At 36.5% G+C, this 13,255-nt stretch overlaps 1 protein-coding gene across 1 annotated transcript in view; it reads right to left on the bottom strand.

Annotated features, from left to right (window-relative positions):
* Positions 1-6: 6 nt before the first annotated feature.
* plce1 (phospholipase C, epsilon 1) overlaps positions 7-13,255 on the bottom strand; it is a 94,610-nt gene continuing 81,361 nt past the window's right edge. Inside the window, exons 27-35 of the mRNA XM_073828837.1 lie at positions 12,850-13,013; positions 12,501-12,762; positions 10,984-11,102; positions 8,377-8,505; positions 7,809-8,000; positions 6,269-6,430; positions 5,969-6,181; positions 4,453-4,579; positions 7-1,771 (exon numbers count right to left, since the gene is read on the bottom strand). Coding sequence (XP_073684938.1) covers positions 1,611-1,771; positions 4,453-4,579; positions 5,969-6,181; positions 6,269-6,430; positions 7,809-8,000; positions 8,377-8,505; positions 10,984-11,102; positions 12,501-12,762; positions 12,850-13,013 — 1,529 coding nt within the window. The 3' untranslated portion in view covers positions 7-1,610. The remainder of the gene's footprint in view (positions 1,772-4,452; positions 4,580-5,968; positions 6,182-6,268; positions 6,431-7,808; positions 8,001-8,376; positions 8,506-10,983; positions 11,103-12,500; positions 12,763-12,849; positions 13,014-13,255) is intronic.

Raw genomic sequence — 13,255 nt, 5'->3', positions numbered from 1 at the left:
CAATTTATCTTGCGCACTGATAAACCAAACGTGGATTTCTTAACTATTTATTGATGATTTGGTGGTTTCAAGTAAACAAATAACCCAATATTGACATCACAATATTGATGACACATTCCTATAGAGCTTTATGTGTGCTGAAAACCATCTCTAGTAGAAACCTCAACACGTTTAAGATTAATGAACTAAAATAACAGCATTGTGGCACATGTTCATAACAAAGCAATGGTAAATATACACTGAAAAGATACTGAACAATTCTGTAGTGGACCACACAAAATAAAATACACTTCATTGGTGCCTACATTCACGTAAATGTCAACATATTTAATATCTGTCAAGATGGTGCTAAAAATCGAAATTACAAAAATACATTATACATTAGTACAGTACGAACAGGCTGGAGGAACATTCACGCCCTTACAAATAAATTAATGCACATTTCATAATTATGTACTCTCATATGTACATGTGAAAAAGTACAGCCAACCTGGGCTATAATGTTCAATAAATTATGAAAGATTTCACTTCAAGAAAGAAAATGGACCACTTGAGAGTTAAAAACAAGAAAGAAAAGCAGATCTGCTTTAGGTGTTTAGAAACTGCTATGCAGTGAGTTTAGAAACCACATGAATATATTAGAGCAAATTTATTTAACAAAAAAGAAAACTGGCATAAAATAATTACAAGGTTATATGGGATATAGACCTCTTAATGTATTGATTTTAAATTAAAATATTCCAAAACAAGCTCTACAGCGCCAGAAAATCTTAAGATCGCTGTAAATGCAAAAAAAATATTTTGAAATAAATATTTGCACTGCAGCTGCAAAGAGGGAAATTTAAAAACAAGTGCAAAAAAATTACATAATTTTCAAGCTCTAATAAAATAAAAAACAACAATCAGTAACATTTAGATTTAAAAGTGATATTTCTTCAAATGCTTGTTTTCGTAATACTGTAAATAGATTCGTGGCAGTTTCTAAAAAGGTGCCGCTCAACTTGCATTTTTTTGCCGTTGGTCATTAAAATGCAGTGCAGGACATGTGCTACGAAAGCCATCGAATTAAATGAGCTGCTAAAATATGCAGAACAAATCTGTCTTGCATTTTGTGCACATCTGAACTCTAAATAAGTCACGCGCATTTACAATCATAAAAGAAATCGTCAATAATTTTGCTTCTAAAAAACAAACAGGATAGTGTTATGCTAATGTGCTGAGCATTATGATGCTTGATTTAATTTCAGCAATGCAAAAAAGGGATGTAAATAAACCTTTCAAAATAGCTGGATTTAAAGGTTGATGTGCAAAACCACAAATAAAAATAAAATAAAATGAAATGCATATAAATGCATTCATCACTTACAGTACTGTGAAAAAAAAAAAAAAAACTAAGTAAAGAAGTGAGGAGAAACTGCCTTCATCTGACATCCGGTAACATGCTTAACTGACTAAACCCGTCCTCAAGCCATCAGCAAGCCTAACTCACCCAGGCCATCGTGTTCTGCACGGGACGAGCGCAAATGGCCGTCCGCTCTCCATCAGGCTGGACTGACTGAGTCACTCATTTGAGGGTAGTGAACACTAGAGGTGCTGCTCTGGGTCTGGACTCATTTATGCAGCTTCCAGTTCCACAGCAGCGGGAGGGTCCAGGTGGACGGGACGGGGGCGCGATCGCCACACTGGGACATGCTGGACTTTACCGCAAATGGCCTCTGAGAGCCCAAGCGTCCCTCGGCCATCCAGGCCTTCAGCCCCATCGACAGAGACCCTGAAAAGAGAACAACGATAGGAACATTGTTTATCCAGCATTACAGCTGTTCACGATGAGCCTGAGTTGTCAGTTTTTTCCAATTAAAAAATACTAATTGTCAACATTTCTGATGCAGACTGAAGGTGTTTATAAAACACCTTCAGTCTGCATCAGAAATGTTGACAACAGTTGACAACAGACTTGGTTTGTTTCATTAATGTTTAATGAATGTTTTCAATTAAAATAAAAAGTCTAAAATATTTTATTACATTACTGTTTAAAGGTTTGAGGTTGGTTAAATCTTTTATGCTCAGCAAAGCTGCATTTAGTTGATAAAAAAAAATTCAGTAAAAACAGTAAAACTGAAATATTATTGCAATTGAAATGAACTCTTTTCAGTTTGAATATATTTTGAAATGCAATTTATTTCTGTGATCAAAGCTGATTTTTTTAGCATCCTAACTCTATTTGCATATGTTGTACTTAAAGGAGAAGTCCACTTCCAGAACAAAAGGATTTTTTTCTCCATATAGTGGACTTCAATGGTATCTATGAGTTTGAACTTCCAAAATGCAGTTTAAATGCAGCTTCAAATGGCTCTATACGATTCCAGCCAAGGAAAAAGGGCCTTATCTTGTGAAAAGATTGGTTATTTTCTAAAAAAATAATTAAATAAATAAAAAAATATATATATATAATAATTAAATACTTATTAACCTCAAATGCTGATTTAGTCTAGCTCTGCATGAACTCTGTGTATTCCAGTTCAATGTAGGACAATTTTGAAGTTGGAGGAGAAAATGAGATGGGAGTTTTTTTTAACATACCCTAACTGTCATAAACTGGAAAAAACTGTTTTCAGGCAGAGCTACACAGGACGAGCATTTAAGGTAATAATAGATCAGACGCTGATTCTTCGGCTGGGATCGTTTAGAGCCCTTTGAAGCTGCATTTAAACTGCATTTTGGAAGTTCAAAGTCACGGGCACCATTGAAGTCCACTATATGGAGAGAAATCCTAAAACGTTTTCCTCAAAAAAACTATTTATTTACGACTGAAGGAAGACAGACATGAACATCTTGGATGAGTTAATTATCTGTAAAAAAAAAAAAAAACCTCCTTTAAGGTCCTATGGTACTTTCACAAGCCGTAAGTTTTCATAAAAAAAAATAAAAAATAAATAAATCTGACTGAACGACAAACACAAGAGTATTCCGTACATCAGTTATTAACTGGTGCTTATTCATTTGCAGCAAATTGTATATGGTGTCAACCCTGATTAAGGTCTATTGCATTAATAATGCCATTAATAATCTTTTTCACTGCTAGTACAGACATAGTAAATTAAATTGTTAATAAATAACATGAATAACACTGTTAAAGTCATACCATACAAAATGTAACGACCTTGACTAAAACATACCATTAAAAAAAAAAAAAAAAGGAGTTCAGCCAAAATGCAAATTTGTTAAAAATGTTCAAATGTTCCATCCTCAGGCCATCTGAGATGTGGATGAGTTTGTTTCTTCATCAGATTTCAAGGAATGCAGCTTTTCATCACTTGCTCACCAATGGATCCTCTGCAGTGAATGGGTGCCGTCAGAATGAGAGTCCAAACAGCTGATAAAAACATCACAATAATCCACATCACTCCAGTCCATCAGTTAACATCTTGTAAAGCCAAGTAATAAATATATATAGGAGACCATAATCCATAATAGTAATGTTTCCTGTTGTTTCTAGAGCTGTTTTGGACTATTTTTGCTATTCCTAATGATGGATTTGTTTCTTAAAAACACAGCTTTTCACTTCTCAAGATGTTCATTGATGGACTGGAGTGGTGTGGAATGTGGATTACTTGTGGATAATTGTGATGCTGTGTTGTGATTGTTTGGACTCTCATTCTGACGGCACCCATTCACTGCAGAGGATCCACTGGGGATGTTCCAAACCCATAAGACCCTCGTTCATCTTTGGAAAACAAATTAAAGAGGTCATCGGATGCCCATTTTCCACAAGTTGATAGGATTCTTAATGAAAAGTCTATAACAAGCTTTGGTTAAAATTTCTCAACGGTAGTGGAAAAAACACCCTTTTTAACCTGGTCAAAATCAGCTCTGCAAAAATCAACCTGTTCTGGTGGATGTTGCTTTAAATGCTAATGAGCTTACCCCTTTAAGATATTTTTGATAAAATCCGAGAGCTGAAAGTGCGCACATGCATTGTGGTTCTCTCCAATATGGTGCTAGAGTGATGCAGAGGGGAAGAATTGTTGCTATTTTGCGCACAAAATGTATTCTAGTAGCTTTATAAAATTGTGGTTGAACCACTGATGTCATATGGACTATTTGTTGATGTCTATGGAGGGTCAGAAAGCTCTTGGATTTCATCAAAAGTATCTTAATTTGTGTTCTGAAGATGAACGATGGTGTTATGGGTTTAGAACGACATGAGGGTGAGTAATTAATGACAGAATGTTCATTTTGGGTGACAGTCCTATCCAAGACCAGTTGAGTATGTCTAAGTAAGCAATCTGTTAGACTTCAGACTGACTGTATAATACTAATGTCTGCTGTGTGTTAGTGTCTAGTACCTCGTGGGAGCTCCATGCACTGCACACACACACTGCAGAGCGTTCCTTCACTCCGAGGCCTCTGGCAGAGGCACCATGCTGGGACATGCAGCCTTCTCTTCCTTACTGTGTGTCGGCTCCTGAGCCGCAGAACCGTTTGTGCTCGTGTTCACCGTCAAGCTCCGACTCCGACCCGTCAGCTTCCTTAACTCACTGGCAAAAGATACGCCTCTACGCTTGTCCTCGCGAGCAATCTGAGAGACAGTTCATGGAAAAAATGCTATTAATATAATGAAACCAATCATTAGTTATTAGAGTGTGTATATTAAACCGTTTTCACCACTGAATAAACTATTAAAAAGGTTATTGCAGGTATAAACGTGAGATTGCAAATTATAAACTAAGAACTGTGAGATACAAACTCTTGAGGTATAAAGTCCAATTTAAAAAAAAGGCTGATATGTTCTCAGAATTGCAAGTTTATATAAATTCTGACTTAACTCCTAATCGCCTGTTGTAAAGGCAGAATTGCAAGATACAAACTTGCAATTATGAGAAAAAAAGTCACAAGATATAAGCTCACAATTCTGAGGAAGAAAAGTCAGATTTTATATCTCACAATTTCAACTTTATTTCTCAGAATTGCAAGGTTATTAATTAGAGTTATTTCTCACAGTTCTGACTTTATAACTGGGAATTGTGAGTTTATATCATGCAATTCTAAGAAAAAAATGTAGATTTGCAAGTTTATATCTCGCAATTCTGACTTTATAACTCACAATTGCAAATATATAACCCAATTCTGAGGAAAAAAAAAAAATTGTAAGATAAAAATTACTTTTTTTTTCAGTGGTGGAAACAGGCTTCCATATGTATATCAAATCTAACTTAAAAAAATGCCCTAAAGTATTTTTTTATTAATGACTTTTCTAGCCCTTTTCACAGGTTTTCTAAAAGCATGTCTATAAGAAACATTTATTTTTTATTAAAAAGTTATTCTCAAATCTAAAATACTTGCAATTACACATTCTTTAAAATATTGTTTTATACATTTTTTCAAATATCTCTTTTAAAATGCAATCTAACAAAAATTATTCAATATTCACCAATGAATGGAAAATTGATGAACATTAATTGATGAGGGAAACTGAAAAACAACTGATATCATCTCAAAACTATGACACTATCGTTCAAAAAAATCTAGAGATTTTTTTAAACAAGAATAAAAATAAAAAGGATGCAATTGATTTATCAAAAATGATCACACATGCATTACAATGTTACATTTAAAATAAATGCTGTTCTACTCATTAAAGAACTCATTAATGTCCTGCAGCTAAAAATCGAAGAAGAAAAAAAAATAAGGAAAAAAAAATCACTGTTTCCACAAAAACATTTATTAAAACAACTGTTTTCAACATTGGTAATTATGAGAAATGTTTGTTGAGTTACAAATCAGCATAATAGAATGATTTCTGAAGGATCATGTGACACTGAAGATTGGAGTAATGAATGCGGCAATAAATAAATTGCATTCATTTTATATAGAAAAGCAACAGAAATCGATCATTTTCAGATCTTGGTGTTTATGTTTTGTTGTGAACAGGCCTTCACTCTTACATGAACAGCCTGCTGGTGTTTACCTGCTCTTTGAGTTTGAGTATAAACTTCCCAGCGCCCTTCCAGCGGCTCTGAGCCTGGAACACACACTCATGGTCCTGCAGCACACGCTGGCACGGTTTAGCCGAGGAGGATTTCTTTCCACTGGCGTCTTTAGCAACCTCCTCCATCAGGACGTAGTCACATGGGTTAGGGTTACTCAGGATGCTGAGAGAATACTTGGCTTTGCTCAGAGTCTACAACCAGACAATAGCAGCTTAGATATTTTGATATTAACATGACAGAAATTAAATCTTTCAGTGAAACTGCAGTGATCTTCTGACCTGCTGGATGATGTCTTGGGCGGTGCTGTAACGCAGGGCTTTGATGACAGTGTGAGGCTGTTCAGGAGAAACATCGTGGACCTGCACGAGGAACGTGACGTCCTCTACGCTGCTCACCTCCTCTACTCCCTCCATCACCAGATTCTTCTCATTGATGTTCTGCTGTGAGCCAGCAGGGGGAGCAAAAGATCAACAATTAAACGGTGGATGTATAAACAAAATGTTTTATGAAGACTGTATGGGGTCACTGTTGTTATGGGTTACATCTGTTTTGTCTAAATATATTAGAAATCATTCAGGGTTAGTTTGGGTCTGTTTTAATCCTGATATCCTAAACATGGGGTGGATTTTGACATAAAACTTGGTCAAAATTTTACATTCCCCTTTCAGAATCAGCAAAATGTTAATTATTTTACGAAAATAAGAGGCATCATACAAAATGCATGTTATTGTATTTAAGGTATTTCACATAAAAGATAGTTTTATTTTTAAAAATGACCCTGTTCAAAAGTTTACATACACTTGATTCTCAATACTGTGTTGTTATCTGAATGATCCTCAGCTGTTTTTTTTAGTGATAGTTGTTTATGAGTCCCTTGCTTGTCCTGAACAGTTACTGTTTTCTTCAAAAAAAAAAAAAAAATTGTTTTTTCAGCATTTCTGTGTATTTAAATCCCTTTCTAACAATGACTGTATGATTTTGAGATCCATCTTTTTACACTGAGGGCAACTTAGGGACTGATGTCAGTGTTGAGGGACTATTACAAAAGATTCAAATGCTCACTGATGCTCCCGAAGGAAAAAAAAAAAAAACATGCATTAATAGCCAGGGGGATCTAAAATCTTACAGTCATTGTTGGAAAGGGTTTAAATACACAAAAATGCTGGAAAATCAAAGAATATGTGGGACCTGAAGGTTTTTTCTGAAGAACAGCAGGCAGTTTAACTGTTCAGGACAAACTATCACTAAACAAAAACACAGCTGTGGATCATTCAGGTAACAACACAGTATTAAGAATCAAGTGTATGTAAACTTTTAAACTGGGTCGTTTTTATTAGTTTAACTATTATTTTCTCTTGTGGACTATATATATAAACATCCTTTATGTGAAATATCTTATTTTAATTCTTATTTTTTTGGTAAAATAATGAACATTTAGCAGATTCTGAGGGGGTGTAAAATTCTGACCTAAATTGCATCATAATAACAGTCAAGTCGGTTATGCAAAAACTCTTGAACAACAAATCAGCATATTAGAAGGATCATGTGACATTGAAGACTGGAGTAATGATGCTGAAAATTCAGCTTTGATCACAGGAATAAATTACATTTTAAAATATAGTCAAATAGAAAACAGTTTATTTAAATTGTAAAACATATTTCACAATATTACTGTTTTACTGACTTTTTATCATCAAATAAAAGCAACCTTGGTGAGCAGAAGAGACTTTGTTAAAAAAAAAACTTGGTAGTTTATTCTTCTTTCAGAAAAAGTACTGCATGAAAGCAAGTGAAAAGCAAATGAAAGCAAGCACAAACCTCTTCCTTGGTTTTCAGGTATATTCTGCCCACAAATCCTTCCTCTGGCTGCCAGCTGTTGATAACTTTTAGTAGGCGCTCATCATTCCCTAGGGGGCGCTGCTGAGGCATTTTCTTTGACTCGCTCCTCTCCTTGGACAGAGGCATTTTCTCCTCCATCAGGAAGTAGTTGAAGGAGGTAGTCGGAAACAACTGGCAAGAAAGAGACTATTTAAGTGTTTGTTTATGTGCTGAGGAATGGCGAAAATGTGAAGCAGACCAGTAAACACCGGAGAGAACACTGCTTGTTCCTAACGGGAGAACGGATGACAATCATTCTCCACGAGGAGGACGGTTTGGCAAATGGATGAACTTCCAGGGTTAATCTGAAGCATAATTTCTGAACTCATAAAAATAACTTCTCCAGAATTCCAAGAAAACTCAGGATCCCTGATGGCACCACACACAAGAGTGCTTACACGACTATATCTACAGTAGTCGAACCCTGTCCTTCGGTTCATTGCACTTAACAGTTCTGGTGTGTGCTAACCTGTCTAAACTAGAATGGTTCTGTTGCGTTGACACTTACAGAGTCCAGGAGCTGTTTGGCTGTGGTGTATTCATCAACACACATGACGGTGAAGGGTTCGGGGCCTGGAACTCCATGAACTGTCACTTTGTGTTGCTGGGCGGCGCGTCTTTCCTCCGTGCTGAACAGCTGATAGTAAAAACATGCAAATGCACTTTAAATAAAGATTACTGGAGTACATTTTACGGTTTGTTTTTAATTATTTGTAAAATTTACCAGCAATTTCTAAGAGAAAATAATTTCAGAGCCATTTTTTCCAGTGTACAGATGGATACAAACCCTTATTAGGGGCCAAGCACCGAAGGTGCGGTGGCACCTATTGTATCCGTTGGCATTCTTATTCTTCTTCTTCTTCTGTTTCTTCCGCCATTGCGTCTATGGCAGCCCATAGAACCGCTTGCGGGAAAGCTGTATAATTTGGCACACTGACAGAGGACAGTCTGAAATGTCACCACAGCCAATTTGGAGTCTCTAACTCAAACTCTCTAGCGCCACCACTTGTCCAAAGTTTCACTTTCTTTTTGGTAATAACTTTTGAACCATAAGCCACAAAATAAATTCCTTTTTTCTCTGAATCCTTGGGTCATGCCGAGTTGAATGAACACCAAAATTAAAAAATCGTAAGGTTTAGTTTTTTTTCTATAATTGTTTGTAAAACCTACTTTTTCGAACTCGTCCTAGACACTTTGTCTGATTTTCACCAAAATTGGCTCAGATCATCTTCAGACCATGCTGGCAAAAAGTTATGGAATTCAGGTTGATTGGACAAACCGTTCTCGAATAACGCGCCAATTAATTCTGCGAAAAGCGAGCAAAAATGGATGAGAGGCCATATCTTGGCAAAGCAGTGTTTCGTCACAGTGCCACCTAGTGGTCAGGAGATATGAAAAATGGCTATTTTAGCTTATAACTTCTCAATGCTTTAGCCAAAAATCTTGAAACTGGTCTTGTTAGATTCGGAGGGGCATGCTGAGTCGAACCATATCCAATTTTCCCATGTCAGACATTTTGGGCGTCAGCCATTTTTGAATTTTGCAATAAAATGCTATATTTTACGAACACATTAACGTATCGTTACGAAACTCGGTCTGTGTCTCCGGCACCATGCCCTGAAAGTACTCAAAAAGTTTTGGGGCAGCGCCACCTTGTGGTCGAAAGTTATAAGGAAATTTAGAAAAATGCTAATAACTTATGTGAAAAATGGTTTATTGTAATGAATGTGATCTCAAAATCTTCCTTGGGTCATGTCGAGAACATTGATAGCATTTATGCCAATATTGGCCTAACTTCCTGTCCGCCATTTTGATTATTGTAGAAAACCTACTTTTTCGAACTCCTCCTAGACCGTTAGTCTGATTTTCTCCAAATTTGACTCAGATCATCTTCAGACCATGCTGACAAAAAGTTATGGATTTCGTGTCGATATTCAAAACCATTTTCATTTAACGCATCAACGAATTTGCTGAAAACATGCCCAAATGAATCTGAAACTGTATCTCTGCAAAGCTTTGAGATATTTGCACCAAATTTTGTTTGTGGCATTGTCACCTCACACTGATTACTACACGTCAATTTGGTAACAGCGCCACCTATTGGTCAAGAGTAATAAGCCATTCATTAACTACTAATTTTGAAATTTCCAAAAATGCTAGTAAATATAGATTGCATTAGCCTATTGTAATGAAACTGGTCTCAAAATATTCCTTGGGTCATGCCGACAACATAGATACCAATTATGCTACAGTTGGACAAACTTCCTCTCCGCCATTTTGATTCATGTTGAAAACATACTTTTTCGAACTCCTCCTAGCCCGTTCATCCGATTTTCACCAAAATCGAGACAGATCATCTTCAGACTGTGCTGACAAAAGTTATGGATTTCATGTTGATAAATGAAACCATTTCCGTACAGCGGCGCTACAAATTTTAGGCTTGATGCCAAAATGACTCTGAAGCTTTATCTATGCAAAGCTTTGACATAATGACACCAAACTTTGTGTGTGCCTTTGTCACATCACACTAAACACACCACATCGATTTGATAACAGCGCCATCTGTTGATCAAACGTAATAAGCCATTAAATCATATCAGTAGGCGTTCTACATCATTTTTCTGTCGTTTTGACTAAAATCATCTTAAAATTGCTTCCATTCACTTATTGTTGCAATTGGTCTGCTGTTCCTGCCATCCTTATCCTCATTTTCCCCTTTGAGTGCTTGGCCCCGTAATTGCTGCTTGCAGCTATATTTTCCACCTAGAACTTTTCACTCATTTTTTTCCACTTTGAATTGGCACTTCTGTATACAGTAGCATGTCTACTATCTTTACGATTTCCTGTTTTTAATAAAACTAGGCTGCACTGGGATGACAGGGACCGAGGGAGAGGAATGCAGAACATTCCAGAGTTTTAAAAACATCAGAAAAATTCACACAATGTTTTCTCAGACATGAGGTCCACTCCCTTGTGAGGCACATATAGAGGAATCCTGAATGTAAACGGTTTGATTTCTGCTGTCTAGTTCCACTAGTATTGCAAGTAACACAAATATCTGCCTGAGATCCTGACAGCTGTGTGGTTTATGAGAAGGTTATGGATGCTGTCTCACCACAGATGCAGGCAGTGGTCCTCCGGTGGGGCTCTCCTCCGTCCTGCGGCTGAAGATGAACAGACTAGAGATCTCCAGAGACTCGTTGTGCAGGTTCCTCAGCTGCAGGTGTCTGTAGCCTGGAATAATTAATGGAAACCATTCATCATCACCATCAAAGTTATACTAATCAATTCAATTAAGAAACAGAAACAATATATCTAATTCATATTACCAAACAGAGTAATATGAATCACTGTGTCAAACAAAATGCATGTTGTTTTATATTTAGTACTGACCTGAATCAGATAATTCACAAAAAATGTTTACATGTAGTCCACAGGAGAAAATAATAGTTGAATTTATAAAAATGGCCTTGTTCAAAAGTTTACATACATTTAATTCTCAATACTGTTGTTACTTGAATGATCCACACTGTTTTTTGTTGTTGTTGTTTTTTTGTTTAGTGATAGTTGTTTGCCCTAAACAGTTAAACTGCTTGCTGTTCTTCAGAAAAATTATTTGGTTTTTTAGCATTTTTGTGTATTTGAACCCTTTCCAACAATGACTGTATGATTTCGAGATCCATCTTCTCACACTGAGGACACCTGAGGGACAACATAAGCAACTATTACAGAAGGTTCAAACCCTCACTGATGCTTCAGAAGGAAAAACGATGCATAAAGAGCCAGGGGAAAACAATTTGAATTTGAAGATCAGGGCAAATTCAACTTATTTTGTTATCTGGGGAACATGTAACTTCTACAAAAATGTACACATCATTATTTCCAAAAGTTTTTGAAGCTCTTATTGCATTATGTTTTCTTTTGAAGCATCAGTGAGTGTTTAAACCTTGTGTAATAGTTACATATGAGTCCCTCAGTGTGAAAAGACAGATCTCAAAATCATACAGTCATTGTTGGAAAGGGTTCAAATAAACAAAATTTTTGAAAAACCAACCATTTGTGGGACCTGAATTATTTTTCTGAAGAGCAGCAGGCAGTTTAACTGTTCAAGACAAACATGGGACTAATGAACAACTAATGATCCATACAGCTGTGGATCATTCAGGTAACAACATAGTATTAAGAATCAAGTGTATGTAAACTTTTGAATGGGGTAATTTTTATGAATTCTACTTTTATTTTCTCTTGTGGAGAAGCATCATTTATGTGAAATGTCTTATTCAGGTCAGTACTTATTAAAATATAACATGCATTTTGTATAATTTGGCAATAAAGCTCTTTCTGATTCTGATAATTCCTCTTATTTTTGTCAAATAATTAACATTTTGCAGATTCTGCAAAGGTGTATGCAAACCTTTGACCTCAACTGTATATATGTGTGTAATACTGCTTTTGCTGCTTCTGATTGATTAAATGCAGCCTACATGAGCACAAGAGACTTTATTTAAAAATCTTAGTGACCCCAAACTTTCAAACGGTAGTGTACAGTATGTAAAATATACATCCTGAAGATCATTAAAGCAGGCTGCAGTTATCAATCAATACACTATGTTCCTATAAGGAGTGCTTTACCTGGTTTGAGGGTTTTGAGGGGCAGTATCCGCTGAGCAGTGACCTGTGAGCTATTGTTCTCTACGACAGCAATACGCAAAAACGCCATGTCCTCAAAGTGCACGTGAAACTGGAAGTGCTCGTTCCACATGGGATTTAGCGTGTTGCGGTGTATGGGCTTGGTGCGGAAATGACAGCTGTCTGCTGGCATCCCCAACACCTCCACTTCCACACAGGGACTGCCATTAGAGTTTCCCGGACACACGTTCTGTCCCGACACAATCTGTGCGCATGTGAATTAACAAATGTCTGTTAGATTCACGAAAAGAGTTTTAATGCTTAAGAAATGTGGGTAATCAGTGATACTTACAGTGAGAGTGTATAGCGTGGGGGTCATGTTTTCCAGGTCTCGATCTAGAGGGTAAAACTGCTGATATAGTGGGCAACTTCGCTCCCACAGGACCGGAGGCTTCAGCACATAACCACAGTGACCATTAGCCTCAAACAGAGCTGCGTTCAGCTGCATAGGCAGGTCTAAAGAAGAAAATACCAGCCACATACAATCAATTTTTCAAAATAATGATTGAATTCTTGAAATAATACTGTTAGAATAAACCCTTAAAAGTGTATTTTGGATGTTTTCTTTCCACTAGTCTGTCAACTTCAGGAAAACACACTATAAAATGGTCTGACTGATCAGTGTGGTCAACATGTTATTCTTATCATTTAAACTGATTTCTGCCCTAATGAATCTCAGGTGAGCAGCAGATAACGCT

The sequence above is a fragment of the Garra rufa genome, chromosome 22 (genome assembly GCF_049309525.1).
Source record: "Garra rufa chromosome 22, GarRuf1.0, whole genome shotgun sequence".
In the NCBI taxonomy this organism is placed as follows: Eukaryota; Metazoa; Chordata; class Actinopteri; order Cypriniformes; family Cyprinidae; genus Garra; species Garra rufa.
The sequence above is the reverse complement of the archived record's forward strand: the minus strand, read 5'-3'. Positions and strand labels throughout refer to the sequence as shown.